This window comes from Coturnix japonica, unplaced genomic scaffold (assembly GCF_054131305.1).
Source record: "Coturnix japonica strain WE unplaced genomic scaffold, WE-NBRP24 Scf060, whole genome shotgun sequence".
NCBI classification, from domain to species: domain Eukaryota; kingdom Metazoa; phylum Chordata; class Aves; order Galliformes; family Phasianidae; genus Coturnix; species Coturnix japonica.
The window spans coordinates 174,662-191,023 of NW_028188963.1; the positions used below are offsets into that span (position 1 = coordinate 174,662).

At 51.3% G+C, this 16,362-nt stretch overlaps 1 protein-coding gene across 5 annotated transcripts in view; it reads left to right on the forward strand.

The window, feature by feature from the left end:
* LOC146751927 (26S proteasome regulatory subunit 6B) overlaps positions 1-16,362 on the forward strand; it is a 38,054-nt gene that overhangs the window by 18,560 nt on the left and 3,132 nt on the right. For 2 of the 5 annotated variants that reach the window (XM_085533402.1, XM_085533401.1), the window contains 7 exons: positions 2,082-2,228; positions 4,436-4,545; positions 6,199-6,292; positions 9,976-10,143; positions 14,066-14,142; positions 14,572-14,740; positions 15,953-16,008. In XM_085533402.1, the coding sequence (XP_085389528.1) occupies positions 2,082-2,228; positions 4,436-4,545; positions 6,199-6,292; positions 9,976-10,143; positions 14,066-14,142; positions 14,572-14,740; positions 15,953-16,008 (821 nt within the window). Of the gene's footprint in view, positions 1-2,081; positions 2,229-4,435; positions 4,546-4,679; positions 4,722-6,198; positions 6,293-8,741; positions 8,882-9,975; positions 10,144-14,065; positions 14,143-14,571; positions 14,741-15,952; positions 16,009-16,362 lie in introns of those variants that run through there. The other 3 variants (XM_085533403.1, XM_085533405.1, XM_085533404.1) reach the window with 3 other exon arrangements.

The following is a 16,362-nucleotide window of genomic DNA, read 5'->3' on the forward strand; positions in this document are numbered from 1 at the left end:
GCCCATTTGGATCCATTTGGGTCCATTTAGGTCCATTTGGGGTGCATTTTGGGTCATTTTGGGTCAGTTTTGTTCCATTTTGGGTCCACTTTGGGTCATTTTCATTCCATTTTGGGTCATTTAGGTCCATTTAGGGTCAGTTTTGTTCCATTTTGAGTCCTTTTGGGCCCATTTAGGTCCTTTTGGGGTCCATTTTGGGTCGGTTTTGTTCGATTTTGGGTCAGTTTTGTTCCATTCTGGGTCCATTTGGGTCCATTTTGTGGCCATTTTAGGTCGGTTTTGTTCCATTTTGGGTCGATTTTGGTCCATTTTGGACCCATTTGGATCCATTTGGGCCCATTTAGGTCCATTCTGGGTCAATTTTGGGTCCATTTTGGGTCATTTTCCTTCCATTTTGGGTCAGGTTCCAATTACTACGTCTGTATATTGAGCACCATTGACCGTGAGCTGTTGAAGCCCAATGGGGCCGTTATGGGTCCCTTTTGGGTCCATTTAGGTCTATTTTGGGTCGATTTTGTTCCATTTTGGGTCTGTTTTGTTCCATTTTCAGTCTATTTTGGTCCATTTTGTGGCCATTTAGGTCCATTCTGGGTCCATTTTGGGTCATTTTCATTCCATTTTGGGTCGGTTTTCTTCCGTTCTGGGTCCATTTGGGCTCATTTTCTGGCCATTTTGGGCCCATTTGGATCCATTTGGGCCCATTTAGGTCCATTCTGGGTCCATTTTGGGTCAGTTTTGTTCCATTTTGTGTCATTTTGGGTCTATTTTGTGGCCATTTTGGTCCACTTGGATCCATTTGGGTCCATTTTGGATCGGTTTTGTTCCATTTTGGTCCATTTTGGTCCCATTTGGGTCCATTTTGAGCCCATTTGGGTCCATTTAGGTCCATTCTGGGTCCAATTTGGGTCCATTTTGGGTCGGTTTTGTTCCATTTTGGTCCATTTTGGGTCCATTTGGGTCAATTTTGGGTCGGTTTTCTTCCGTTCTGGGTCCATTTGGGTCCATTTTCGGCCCATTTTGTTCCATTTTGGGTCCATTTGGGCCTATTTGAATCCATTTGGGCCCATTTAGGTCCATTCTGGGTCCATTTTGGGTCAATTTTGGGTCCATTTTGGGTCATTTTCCTTCCATTTTGGGTCAGGTTCCAATTACTACGTCTGCATACTGAGCACCATTGACCGTGAGCTGTTGAAGCCCAATGGGGCCGTTATGGGTCCCTTATAGGGTCATTTTGGGTCCAATTTGGGTCCATTTTGGGTCAGTTTTGTTCCATTTTGGGTCCATTTGGGTCTATTTTGTGGCCACTTTGGTCCATTTTGGGCCCATTTGGATCCATTTTGGGTCCATTTGGGTCCATTTTGGTCCATTCTGGGTCCATTTTGGGTCATTTTGGGTCCATTTTGGGTTGGTTTTGTTCCATTTTGGGTCCATTTAGGTCCATTTTGGGTTGGTTTTGTTCCATTTTGGGTCCATTTAGGTCCATTTTGGGTCAGTTTTGTTCCATTTTGGGTCCATTTAGGTCCATTTTGGGTCGGTTTTGTTCCATTTTGGGTCCATTTAGGTCCATTTAGGGTCATTTTCATTCCATTTTGGGTCATTTTGGGTCCATTTTGGGTCATTTTGGGTCCATTTTGGGTCATTTTCCTCAGGTTCTAATTACTACGTGCGCATACTGAGCACCATTGACTGTGAGCTGTTGAAGCCCAATGGGGCCGTTATGGGTCCATTTTGGGTCAGTTTTGTTCCATTTTGGGTCCATTTGGGTCTATTTTGTGGCCACTTTGGTCCATTTTGGGCCCATTTGGATCCATTTTGGGTCCATTTGGGTCCATTTTGGTCCATTCTGGGTCCATTTTGGGTCATTTTGGGTCCATTTTGGGTTGGTTTTGTTCCATTTTGGGTCCATTTAGGTCCATTTTGGGTCAGTTTAGTTCCATTTTGGGTCCATTTAGGTCCATTTTGGGTCGGTTTTGTTCCATTTTGGGTCCATTTAGGTCCATTTAGGGTCATTTTCATTCCATTTTGGGTCATTTTGGGTCCATTTTGGGTCATTTTGGGTCATTTTGGGTCATTTTCCTCAGGTTCTAATTACTATGTCCGTATACTGAGCACCATTGACCGTGAGCTGTTGAAGCCCAACGCCTCTGTCGCCCTCCACAAACACAGCAACGCGCTGGTGGACGTGCTGCCCCCCGAGGCCGACAGCAGCATCATGATGCTCAGCTCCGGTATGGGGGGGAGACCCCTATATGGGGGGGGGGGAGACCCCAATATGGGGTGTGAGACCCCTATATGGGGCTGGGAGACCCCCAATGTGGGGCAGGGGGGGCTGTGAGACCCCCAATGTGGGGATGGGAGGAGAAATGGGGGGGATTTGGGGGGGAAATGGGGCTTTGAGGCTGACAGCAGCATCATGATGCTCAGCTCTGGTATGGGGGGGAGACCCCTACATGGGGGGGGAGACCCCAATATGGGGGGGGAGACCCCTATATGGGGCTGGGAGACCCCCAATGTGGGGCAGGGGGGGCTGGGAGACCCCCTATATGGGCTGGGAGACCCCCTATATGGGGATGGGAGGGGAAATGGGGGAGGAGACCCCCAATATGGGGGGGAGAGACCCCATATATGGGGGGGGAGACCCCATATATGGGGCAGGGGGGGCTGGGAGACCCCCAATATGGGCTGGGAGACCCCCTATATGGGGCTGGGAGACCCCTTATATGGGCTGGGAGACCCCCTATATGGGGATGGGAGGGGAAATGGGGGGGAGACCCCCGATATGGGCTGGGAGACCCCCAATATGGGGGGAGACCCCAATATGGGGGGGGAGACCCCCTATATGGGGGGGAGACCCCCTATATGGGGGGGGGAGACCCCAATATGGGGGGGGAGACCCCATATATGGGGGGGGAGACCCCAATATGGGGGGGGGAGACCCCAATTTGGGTGGGGAGACCCCATATATGGGGGGGAGAGACCCCAATATGGGGCAGGGGGGGCTGGGAGACCCCCTATATGGGGCTGGGAGACCCCCTATATGGGGCTGGGGGGGCTGGGAGACCCCCTATTTGGGGATGGGAGGGGAAATGGGGGGGGGAGACCCCCGATATGGGCTGGGAGACCCCATATATGGGGTGGGAGACCCCAATATGGGGGGGGAGACCCCCTATATGGGGGGGGGAGACCCCCTATATGGGGGGGAGAGACCCCAATATGGGGGGGGGAGACCCCCAATATGGGGGGGGGAGACCCCAATATGGGGGTGGGAGACCCCAATATGGGGGGGGAGAGACCCCCTATATGGGGTGGGAGACCCCTATATGGGGGGGGAGACCCCCTATATGGGGCAGGGGGGGCTGGGAGACCCCCTATATGGGGATGGGAGGGGAAATGGGGGGGGAGACCCCCAATATTGGCTGTGAGACCGCCAGTATGGGCTGTGAGACCCCCAATATGGGGGGGGAGACCCCAATATGGGGGGAGAGACCCCAATATGGGGGGGGGAGACCCCCTATATGGGGGGGGGAGACCCCATATATGGGGGGGGAGACCCCAATATGGGGGGGGAGACCCCCTATATGGGCTGTGAGACCCCCAATGTGGGCTGTGAGACCCCCAATATGGGGGTGGGAGGGTAAATGGGGGGGATTTGGGGGGGATATGGGGGGGATTTGGGGGGAAATGGGGCTTTGAGGCTGACAGCAGCATCATGATGCTCAGCTCCGGTATGGGGGGGAGACCCCCTATATGGGGGGGAGACCCCCTATATGGGGTGGGAGACCCCCTATATGGGGCAGGGGGGGCTGGGAGACCCCCTATGTGGGGGGGGAGACCCCAATATGGGGGGGTGGGGGAATAGGGGAAGCTGGGAGACCCCCAATATGGGGGGGGGATATGGGGGGGGCTGGAGACCCCCAATATGGGGGGGGGAAGGAATAGAGGGGGGGGCTGGAGACCCCCAATATGGGGGGGGGAGATGGGGGGGGGCTGGAGACCCCCAAGATGGGGGGGGGGGGAGATGGGGGGGGGGACCCCCAATATGGGGGGGGGGGCTGGGAGACCCCCAATATGGGGGGGGTGGGAAGATGGGGGGGGCTGGAGACCCCCAATATAGGGGGGGGGGGAGGAATAAGGGGGGCTGGAGACCCCCAAGTGGGGGGGGGGTGACCCCTATGTGGGGATGGGGGGGGGGTGGGGCTGGAAATGGGGGGTGGTGGGGAGATGGGGGGTTATGGGGGGGGGCTATTGGGGGGGTAGGGGGGGAGATGGGGGTCTAGGGATGGAAATGGGGGGGATATGGGGTGGATATGGGGGGGATATGGGGGGGATATGGGGTTATATGGGGGTATATGGGGTTATATGGGGTTATATGGGGTTATATGGGGGGCTATGGGGGGCTATGTGGGTCCTGACCCCATGTTATTTCCCCTATTAGACCAGAAGCCGGATGTGATGTACGCCGACATCGGGGGGATGGACATCCAGAAACAGGAGGTGAGGGAGGCCGTGGAGCTGCCGCTGACGCACTTCGAGCTCTATAAGCAGGTATATGGGATTTATATGGGGTTATATGGGATTTATAGGGTTATATGGGGTTATATGGGGTTATATGGGGTCTATGTGGGGTCTATGGGGTCTATATGGGGTTATATGGGGTTATATGGGGTCCATATAGGGAGGCCGTGGAGCTGCCACTGACACACTTCGAGCTCTATAAGCAGGTATATGGGGTTATATAGGATATATATGGGGTTATATGGGGTTATATGGGGTCTATATGGGGTTATATGGGGGTATATGGGGTTATATGGGGTCTATATGGGGTTATATAGGATATATATGGGGTTATATGGGGGGATATGGGGTTATATGGGGTTATATGGGGTTATATGGGGTCCATATAGGGAGGCCGTGGAGCTGCCCCTCACCCACTTCGAGCTCTATAAGCAGGTATATGGGATTATATGGGGTTATATGGGGTTATATGGGGTCTGTATGGGGTTATATGGGGTTATATGGGGTTATGTGGGGTTATATGGGGTCTGTATGGGGTTATATGGGGTTATATGGGGTTATATGGGATTATATGGGGTTATATGGGGTCTATATGGGGTTATATGGGGTCTATATGGGGTTATATGGGGGGATATGGGGTTATATGGGGTTATATGGGATTATATGGGGTTATATAGGGTCTGTATGGGGTTATATGGGGTTATATGGGGTCTATATGGGGTTATATGGGGTTATATGGGGTCCATATGGGGTCTATATGGGATCAGTGGTGTCCTTATGGGGTTCTTATGGGGCTGTTGTACTCTATGGGGTCCTTATGGGGTCTATGTGGTCCTTATGGGGTGTTTATGGGGTCACTGTGCTCTATGGGGTGTTATGGGGTTTTATGGGGTCTCTGTGGTGTTATGGGGTGTGTGTGGTCCTTATGGGGTCTATGGGGTCTATATGGTCCTTATGGGGTGTTATGGGGTCTATGGGGTATTATGGGGTCTATGGGGTCTATATGGTCCTTATGGGGTGTTTATGGGGTCTATGGGGTCTATGGGGTCTATATGGTCCTTATGGGGTGTTTATGGGGTCTATGGGGTCTATATGGTCCTTATGGGGTGTTTATGGGGTCTATGGGGTCTATATGGTCCTTATGGGGTGTTTATGGGGTCTATGGGGTCTATATGGTCCTTATGGGGTGTTTATGGGGTCTATGGGGTATTATGGGGTCTATGGGGTCTATATGGTCCTTATGGGGTGTTTATGGGGTATTATGGGGTCTATGGGGTCTATCTGGTCCTTATGGGGTGTTTATGGGGTATTATGGGGTCTATGGGGTCTATATGGTCCTTATGGGGTGTTTATGGGGTCTATGGGGTGTTATAGGGTCCTTATGGGGTCTATGGGGTCTATATGGTCCTTATGGGGTGTTATGGGGTCTATGGGGTGTTTATGGGGTCTATGGAGTCTATATGGTCCTTATGGGGTGTTTATGGGGTCTATGGGGTATTATGGGGTCTATGGGGTCTCTGTGGTCCTTATGGGGTCTATGGGGTCTATATGGTCCTTATGGGGTGTTTATGGGGTCTGTGGGGTATTATGGGGTCTATGGGGTCTCTATGGTCCTTATGGGGTGTTTATGGGGTATTATGGGGTCTCTATGGTCCTTATGGGGTGTTTATGGGGTCGCTACAGATCGGGATCGACCCCCCCCGCGGTGTCCTGATGTACGGCCCCCCCGGCTGCGGGAAAACCATGTTGGCCAAGGCTGTGGCGCATCACACCACAGGTGGGGGATATGGGGAGTTATGGGGTTATGGGGTCCTTATGGGGTCCTTATAGGGTTATGGGGTCCTTATGGGGTCCTTATGGGGTTATGGGGTCCTTATGGGGTCCTTATGGGGTTATGGGGTCCTTATGGGGTCCTTATGGGGTTATGGGGTCCTTATAAGGGTCCTTATGGGGTCCTTATGGGGTTATGGGGTTATAGGGTCCTTATGGGGTCCTTATGGGGTTATGGGGTTATGGGGTCCTTATGGGGTTATGGGGTCCTTATAGGGTCCTTATGGGGTTATGGGGTCCTTATGGGGTCCTTATGGGGTCCTTATAGGGTCCTTATGGGGTTATGGGGTCCTTATGGGGTCCTTATGGGGTCCTTATAGGGTCCTTATGGGGTTATGGGGTCCTTATGGGGTCCTTATGGGGTCCTTATAGGGTCCTTATGGGGTTATGGGGTGTTATAGGGTCCTTATGGGGTCCTTATGGGGTCCTTATGGGGTTATGGGGTCCTTATGGGGTCCTTATGGGGTCCTTATAGGGTCCTTATGGGGTTATGGGGTCCTTATGGGGTCCTTATGGGGTCCTTATAGGATCCTTATGGGGTTATGGGGTCCTTATAGGGTCCTTATGGGGTCCTTATGGGATCCTTATGGGGTTATGGGGTCCTTATGGGGTCCTTATGGGGTTATGGGGTCCTTATAGGGTCCTTATGGGGTTATGGGGTTATGGGGTCCTTATGGGGTTATGGGGTTCTTATAGGGTCCTTATGGGGTTATGGGGTCCTTATGGGGTAATGGGGGTATGGGGGCACTGTGGGGTCCTTATGGGGTCTTTATGGGGTCTTTGAGGTTCTTATAGGATCCTGGAGGTTCTTATAGGGTCTTTGAGGTTCTTATGGGATCCTTGAGGGCCTTATGGGGCCTTATGGGGTCTTAGGGTTTTAATAGGATCCTTGAGGTTCTTATGGGGTCTTTGAGGTTCTTATGGGGTCTTTATGGGTCTCATGGGATTATTGAGGTTCTTATGGGGTCTTTGAGGCCCTTATGGGGTCTTAGGGTGTCTATGGGGTCTATGGGGGTCCTTGAGGTTCTTATGGGGTCTTAGGGTGTCTATGGGGTCTATGGGGGTCATTGAGGTTCTTATGGGGTCTTATGGGTTTTTGAGGTTCTTATGGGATCCTGGAGGTTCTTATGGGGTCTTTGAGGTCCTTATGGGGCCTTATGGGGTCGTAGGGTTTTAATAGGATCCTTGAGGTTCTTATGGGGTCTTTGGGTGTCTATAGGGTCTTTGAGGTTCTTATGGGGTCTTTGAGGCCCTTATGGGGTCTTTGGGTGTCTATGGGGTCTTTGGGTGTCTATGGGGTCTATGGGGGTCCTTGAGGTTCTTATAGGATCCTGGAGGTTCTTATGGGGTCTTTGAGGTTCTTATGGGGTCTTTATGGGTCTCATGGGATTATTGAGGTTCTTATGGGGTCTTCGAGGTTCTTATGGGGTCTTTGAGGTTCTTATGGGGTCCTTATGGGTCTTATGGGATCCTTGAGGTTCTTATGGGGTCTATGGCGTCTTTGAGGTGCTTATGGGGTTGATGGGGTCTTTGAGGGTCTTATGGGGTCCTTGAGGTTCTTACGGGGTCTTTATGGGTCTCATGGGATTATTGAGGTTCTTATGGGGTCTTTGAGGCCCTTATGGGGTCTTTGGGTGTCTATGGGGTCTTAGGGTGTCTATGGGGGTCCTTGAGTTCCTTATGGGGTCAGTGGGGTCTTATGGGGTCTTTGAGGCCCTTATGGGGTCTTAGGGTGTCTATGGGGTCTATGGGGGTCCTTGAGGTTCTTATGGGGTCTTATGGGTTTTTGAGGTTCTTATGGGATCCTGGAGGTTCTTATGGGATCCTTGAGTTCCTTATGGGGTCTTTGAGGCCCTTATGGGGTCTTTGGGTGTCTATGGGGTCTTAGGGAGTCTATGGGGTCTATGGGGGTCCTTGAGGTTCTTATAGGGTCCTTATGGGTCTTATGGGGTCTTAGGGTGTCTATGGGTTCCTTGAGGTTCTTATGGGGTCTTTGAGGCCCTTATGGGGTCTTAGGGTGTCTTTGGGCCCTTATGGGGTCCTTATGGGTCTTATGGGATCCTTGAGTTCTTTATGGGATCTTATGGGGTCTTTGAGGCCCTTATGGGGTCTTTGGGTGTCTATGGGGTCTATGGGGGTCCTTGAGGTTCTTATGGGGTCTTATGGGTTTTTGAGGTTCTTATGGGATCCTGGAGGTTCTTATGGGATCCTTGAGTTCCTTATGGGATCTTTGAGGGTCTTATGGGGTCCTTATGGGTCTTATGGGGTCTTATGGGATCCTTGAGTTCCTTATGGGGTCAGTGGGGTCTTATGGGGTCTTTGAGGTCCTTATGGGATCCTTGAGGTTCTTATGGGGTTTTTGAGGTTCTTATGGGGTCTGTAATCCCCTATTACAGCGGCCTTTATCCGGGTGGTGGGCTCGGAGTTTGTGCAGAAGTATTTGGGGGAGGGTCCGCGCATGGTGCACTTATGGCGTCTTAGGGTTTTAATAGGATCCTTGAGGTTCTTATGGGGTCTTTGAGGCCCTTATGGGGTCTTAGGGTGTCTATGGGGTCTATGGGGGTCCTTGAGGTTCTTATGGGGTCCTTATGGGTATTATGGGGTCTTAGGGTGTCTATGGGTTCCTTGAGGTTCTTATGGGATCTTTGAGGCCCTTATGGGGTCTTAGGGTGTCTATGGGGTTTATGGGGGTCCTTGAGGTTCTTATGGGGTCTTAGGGTGTCTATGGGGTCTATGGGGGTCATTGAGGTTCTTATGGGGTCTTATGGGTTTTTGAGGTTCTTATGGGATCCTGGAGGTTCTTATGGGGTCTTTGAGGCCCTTATGTGGTCTTAGGGTGTCTATGGGGTCTATGGGGGTCCTTGAGGTTCTTATGGGGTCTTTGAGGTTCTTATGGGGTCCTATGTCCCCCATACAGCGGCCTTTATCCGGGTGGTGGGCTCGGAGTTTGTGCAGAAGTATTTGGGGGAGGGTCCGCGCATGGTGCATTTATGGGGTCTTAGGGTTTTAATAGGATCCTTGAGGTTCTTATGGGGTCTATGGGGGTCTTTGAGGCCCTTATGGGGTCAATGGGGTCTTAGGGTTTTAATAGGATCCTTGAGGTTCTTATGGGGTCTATGGGGTCTTAGGGCTCTAATGGGGTCTTTGAGGTCCTTATGGGGCCTTATGGGGTCTTAGGGTTTTAATAGGATCCTTGAAGTTCTTATGGGGCCTTATGGGGTCTTAGGGTTCTAATAGGGTCTTTGAGGTCCTTATGGGGCCTTATGGGATCCTTGAGGTCCTTATGGGGGCTTATGGGGTCTTAGGGTTTTAATAGGATCTTTGAGGTCCTTATGGGGCCTTATGGGGTCGTAGGGTTTTAATAGGATCCTTGAGGTTCTTATGGGGTCTATGGGGGTCTTTGAGGCCCTTATGGGGCCTTATGGGGTCGTAGGGTTTTAATAGGATCCTTGAGGTTCTTATGGGGTCTATGGGGGTCTTTGAGGCCCTTATGGGGCCTTATGGGGTCTTAGGGTTTTAATAGGATCCTTGAGGTTCTTATGGGGTCCTTATGGGTCTTATGGGATCTCTGGGTTCCTGGGCTGCCCTATAACCCCTATAACCCTATTAACCCCTATAACCCTATTACAGCGGCCTTTATCCGGGTGGTGGGCTCGGAGTTTGTGCAGAAGTATTTGGGGGAGGGTCCCCGCATGGTGCGCGACGTTTTCCGCCTGGCCAAGGAGAACGCGCCCGCCATCATCTTCATCGACGAGATCGACGCCATCGCCACCAAGCGCTTCGACGCCCAGACAGGAGGTATGGGGTCCATACATTCACCATATAGGGGAACGTATATATGGGATCGTATATGGGATTTTATATGGGAGCCATAATGGGGCTGTAATGGGATCATATATGGGGCGGTAATGGGACCCCATCGCCACCAAGCGCTTCGATGCACAGACAGGAGGTATGGGGTCCATACATTCACCCTATAGGGGAACATATAGGGGATTGTATATGGGATTGTATATGGGATTGTGTATGGGATTGTGTATGGGATCATATATGGGAGCCCTAATGGGACCCCATCGCCACCAAGCGCTTCGACGCGCAGACCGGAGGTATGGGGTCCATACATTCACCCTATAGGGGAACGTATAGGGGATTGTATATGGGATTGTATATGGGATTGTATATGGGATTGTATATGGGATTGTGTATGGGATTGTATATGGGATCATATATGGGACCCTAATGGGACCCCATCGCCACCAAGCGCTTCGACGCCCAGACAGGAGGTATGGGGTCCATACATTCACCATATAGGGGAACGGATATATGGGATTGTATATGGGATTGTATATGGGAGCCCTAATGGGGCTGTAATGGGATCATATATGGGAGCCCTAATGGGACCCCATCGCCACCAAGCGCTTCGACACGCAGACAGGAGGTATGGGGTCCATACATTCACCCTATATAGGATTGTATATGGGATTGTATATGGGATTGTGTATGGGATTGTATGTGGGATCATGTATGGGAACCTAATGGGACCCCATCGCCACCAAGTGCTTCAACGCACAGACCGGAGGTATGGGGTCCATACATTCACCCTATATAGGGTTGTATATGGGATTGTATATGGGGTCATATATGGGATTGTGTATGGGATCATGTATGGGATCATATATGGGAGCCCTAATGGGACCCCATCGCCACCAAGCGCTTCGACGCCCAGACCGGAGGTATGGGGTCCATACATTCACCCTATATGGGAACGGATATATGGGATTGTATATGGGATCATATATGGGATTGTATATGGGATCATATATGGGAGCCCTAATGGGACCCCATCGCCACCAAGCGCTTCAACGCCCAGACCGGAGGTATGGGGTCCATACATTCACCCTATAGGGGAACATATATGGGATTGTATATGGGATTGTATATGGGATTGTATATGGGATCATATATGGGATTGTATATGGGATTGTATATGGGATTGTATATGGGATCATATATGGGAGCCCTAATGGGACCCCATCGCCACCAAGCGCTTCGACGCCCAGACTGGAGGTATGGGGTCCATACATTCACCCTATAGGGGAACGTATATATGGGATCGTATATGGGATTGTATATGGGAGCCCTAATGGGGTCATATATGGGATTGTATATGGGATCATATATGGGAGCCCTAATGGGACCCCATCGCCACCAAGCGCTTCGACGCCCAGACAGGAGGTATGGGGTCCATACATTCACCCTATAGGGGAACAGATATGGGATTGTATATGGGATTGTATATGGGATCATATATGGGATTGTATATGGGATCATATATGGGAGCCCTAATGGGACCCCATCCCCACCAAGCGCTTCGACGCCCAGACAGGAGGTATGGGATCCATACATTCACCCTATATAGGGTTGTATATGGGATTGTATATGGGGTCATATATGGGATTGTGTATGGGATTGTATATGGGATTGTGTATGGGATCATATATGGGAGCCCTAATGGGACCCCATCGCCACCAAGCGCTTCGACGCCCAGACAGGAGGTATGGGGTCCATACATTCACCCTATATGGGAACGTATATATGGGATTGTATATGGGATCATATATGGGATTGTATATGGGATCGTATATGGGATTGTGTATGGGATCATGTATGGGATCATATATGGGACCCTAATGGGACCCCATCGCCACCAAGCGCTTCGACGCCCAGACCGGAGGTATGGGGTCCATACATTGACCCTATATGGGAACGTATATATGGGATTGTATATGGGATTGTATATGGGAGCCCTAATGGGGCTGTAATGGGATCATATATGGGATTGTGTATGGGATCATATATGGGACCCTAATGGGACCCCATCACCACCAAGCGCTTCGACGCCCAGACAGGAGGTATGGGATCCATACATTGACCCTATAGGGGAACGTATATGGGATTGTATATGGGATCATGTATAGGATTGTATATGGGATCATATATGGGAACCTAATGGGGCTGTAATGGGACCCCATCGCCACCAAGCGCTTCAACGCCCAGACAGGAGGTATGGGGTCCATACATTCACCCTATAGGGGAACGGATATATGGGATTGTATATGGGATCATATATGGGAGTTATAATGGGATCGTATATGGGAGCCCTAATGGGACCCCATCGCCACCAAGCGCTTCGACGCACAGACAGGAGGTATGGGGTCCATACATTGACCCTATATGGGAACGTATATGGGATCATGTATGGGATTGTATATGGGCCCATATATGGTGCCCTAATGGGATGATAGCTGTCCCCATACATGACCCTATTACCCCATACATGACCCTATAACCCCATACGTCCCTATATATGACCCTATAACCCCATACGTCCCTATACATGACCCTATAACCCCATACGTCCCTATACATGACCCTATAACCCCATACGTCCCTATATATGACCCTATATCCCCATACGTCCCTATATATGACCCTATAACCCCATACGTCCCTATACATGACCCTATAACCCCATACGTCCCTATACATGACCCTATAACCCCATATATGACCCTATATCCCCATACGTCCCTATACATGACCCTATAACCCCATATATGACCCTATTACCCCATACGTCCCCATACATGACCCTATAACCCCATACGTCCCTATATATGACCCTATAACCCCATATATGACCCTATAACCCCATACGTCCCTATACATGACCCTATAACCCCATATATGACCCTATATCCCCATACGTCCCTATACATGACCCTATAACCCCATATGTCCCTATATATGACCCTATATCCCCATACATCCCTATACATGACCCTATAACCCCATACGTCCCTATACATGACCCTATTACCCCATACGTCCCTATACATGACCCTATAACCCCATACGTCCCTATACATGACCCTATTACCCCATACATGACCCTATTACCCCATACGTCCCTATACATGACCCTATAACCCCATACGTCCCTATATATGATCCTATTACCCCATACGTCCCTATATATGACCCTATTACCCCATACGTCCCTATACATGACCCTATTACCCCATACGTCCCTATATATGACCCTATTACCCCATATGTCCCTATATATGACCCTATAACCCCATACGTCCCTATACATGACCCTATTACCCCATACATGACCCTATTACCCCATATGTGACCCTATTACCCCATACATGACCCTATTACCCTATACATGACCCTATAACCCCATACGTCCCTATACATGACCCTATTACCCCATACGTCCCTATACATGACCCTATAACCCCATACGTCCCTATACATGACCCTATAACCCCATACGTCCCCATACATGACCCTATTACCCCATACGTCCCTATACATGACCCTATTACCCCATACATGACCCTATTACCCCTCACTGTCCCCATACATGACCCTATAACCCCATACGTCCCTATACATGACCCTATAACCCCATACGTCCCTATACATGACCCTATTACCCCATACATGACCCTATAACCCCATACGTCCCTATATATGACCCTATAACCCCATACGTCCCTATACATGACCCTATTACCCTATACATGACCCTATAACCCCATACGTCCCTATACATGACCCTATTACCCTATATATGACCCTATAACCCCATACATGACCCTATTACCCTATATATGACCCTATATCCCCATACATCCCTATACAGCTGACCGGGAGGTGCAGCGCATCCTGCTGGAGCTGCTCAACCAGATGGACGGCTTTGACCAGAACGTCAACGTCAAGGTGGGACCCTATAGCACCCTATAGCACCCTATGGAACCCTATGGAACCCTATGGCACCCTATAGCACCCTATGGAACCCTATAGAACCCTATGGTATCCTATAGTACCCTATGGACACCCTATAGCACCCTAAGGAACCCTATAGCACCCTATAGCGCCCTATGGAACCCTATGGTATCCTATGGCACCCTATGGAACCCTATAGCACCCTATAGCACCCTATAGCACCCTATAGCACCCTATGGTATCCTATAGCACCCTATGGTATCCTATAGCACCCTATGGACACCCTATGGCACCCTATGGCACCCTATAGCACCCTATGGAACCCTATAGTACCCTATAGTACCCTATAGCACCCTATAGCACCCTATGGTATCCTATAGCACCCTATAGACACCCTATGGTACCCATTGCCCCCCCTTGCAGGTGATCATGGCGACTAACCGGGCTGACACGCTGGATCCGGCCCTGCTGCGTCCGGGTCGTTTGGATCGTAAAATCGAATTCCCGTTACCCGACAGACGCCAAAAACGGCTCATTTTCTCCACCATCACCGGCAAAATGAACCTGTCCGACGAGGTGGATCTCGAGGACTGTATCCTATAGGGGATATGGGGGCTATAGGGTCAATAGGGGATATGGGGGTAATGGGGTTAATAGGGGCTATGGGGGTATTGGGGTGAATAGGGGTATTGGGGTCAATGGGGGCTATGGGGGTATTGAGGTCAATGGGGGCTATGGGGGTATTGGGGTCAATGGGGGCTATGGGGGTATTGGGGTCAATGGGGTCTATGGGGGTATTGAGGTCAATGGGGGCTATGGGGTCAATGGGGACTATGGGGTCAATGGGGGCTATGGGGGTATTGGGGTCAATGGGGGCTATGGGGGTATTGGGGTCAATGGGGGCTATGGGGGTATTGGGGTCAATGGGGGCTATGGGGGTATTGAGGTCAATGGGGGCTATGGGGTCAATGGGGGCTATGGGGGTATTGGGGTCAATGGGGCAAAATGAACCTGTCCGACGAGGTGGATCTCGAGGACTGTATCCTATAGGGGGATATAGGGTCAATGGGGCTATGGGGTCAATGGGGGTAATGGGGGCTATGGGGTCAATGGGGGTATTGGGGTCAATGGGGGTATTGGGGTGTATGGGGGTAATGGGGTCTATGGGGTCAATGGGGTCATTGGGGTTAATGGGGGCTATGGACACTATGGGGTCAATGGGGGCTATGGGGACTATGGGGGCTATGGGGTCAATGGGGACATTGGGGTCTATGGGAGCTATGGGGGTAATGGGGTCAATGGGGGTATTGGGGTCAATGGGGACATTGGGGTCTATGGGGTCAATGGGGACTATGGGGGCTATGGGGTCAATGGGGGTATTGGGGTCAATGGGGGCATTAGGGTGTATAGGGGTATTGGGGACTATGGGGTCAATGGGGGCTATGGGCGCTATGGGGTCAATGGGGGTATTGGGGTCAGGGGGGTGAATGGGATCAATGGGGGCTATGGGGTCAATGGGGGCTATGGGGCTATGGGGTTAATGGGGGCTATGGGGTCAATAGGGACCCATTGGGGTCTATGAGGTCAGTGGGGACATTGGGGTCAATGGGGGTATTGGGGTCAATGGGGCCATTGGGGTCTATGGGGGCATTGGGGTCTATGGGGGCTATGGGGCTATGGGGTCAATGGGGACATTGGGGTCAATGGGGGTATTGGGGTCAATAGGGACCCATTGGGGTCTATGGGGTCAATGGGGTCAATGAGGAGCCCCCCCCCCCCCCTTTTCCTTCACCCCGACCCCCAGATGTGGCCCGACCCGATAAGATCTCGGGAGCCGACATCAACTCCATCTGCCAGGAGGTGGGTTATGGGGGATATGGGGGGATATGGGGGATATGGGGTCCCTATGGGGCTCTATGGGGGTACATGGGGGGATATGGGGGGATATGGGGTCCCTATGAGTCTCTATGGGGGGATATGGGGTGGGATATGGGGGGATATGGGGGATATGGGGTGGGATATGGGGGATATGGGGGGATATGGGGTGGGATATGGGGGATATGGGGTCCCTATGGGGCTCTATGGGGTCCCTATGGGGCTCTGTGGGGGTACATGGGGGGTTATGGGGGGATATGGGGTGGGATATGGGGGATATGGGGGGATATGGGGGATATGGGGTCCCTATGGGGCTCTATGGGTCCCTATGGTGGGATA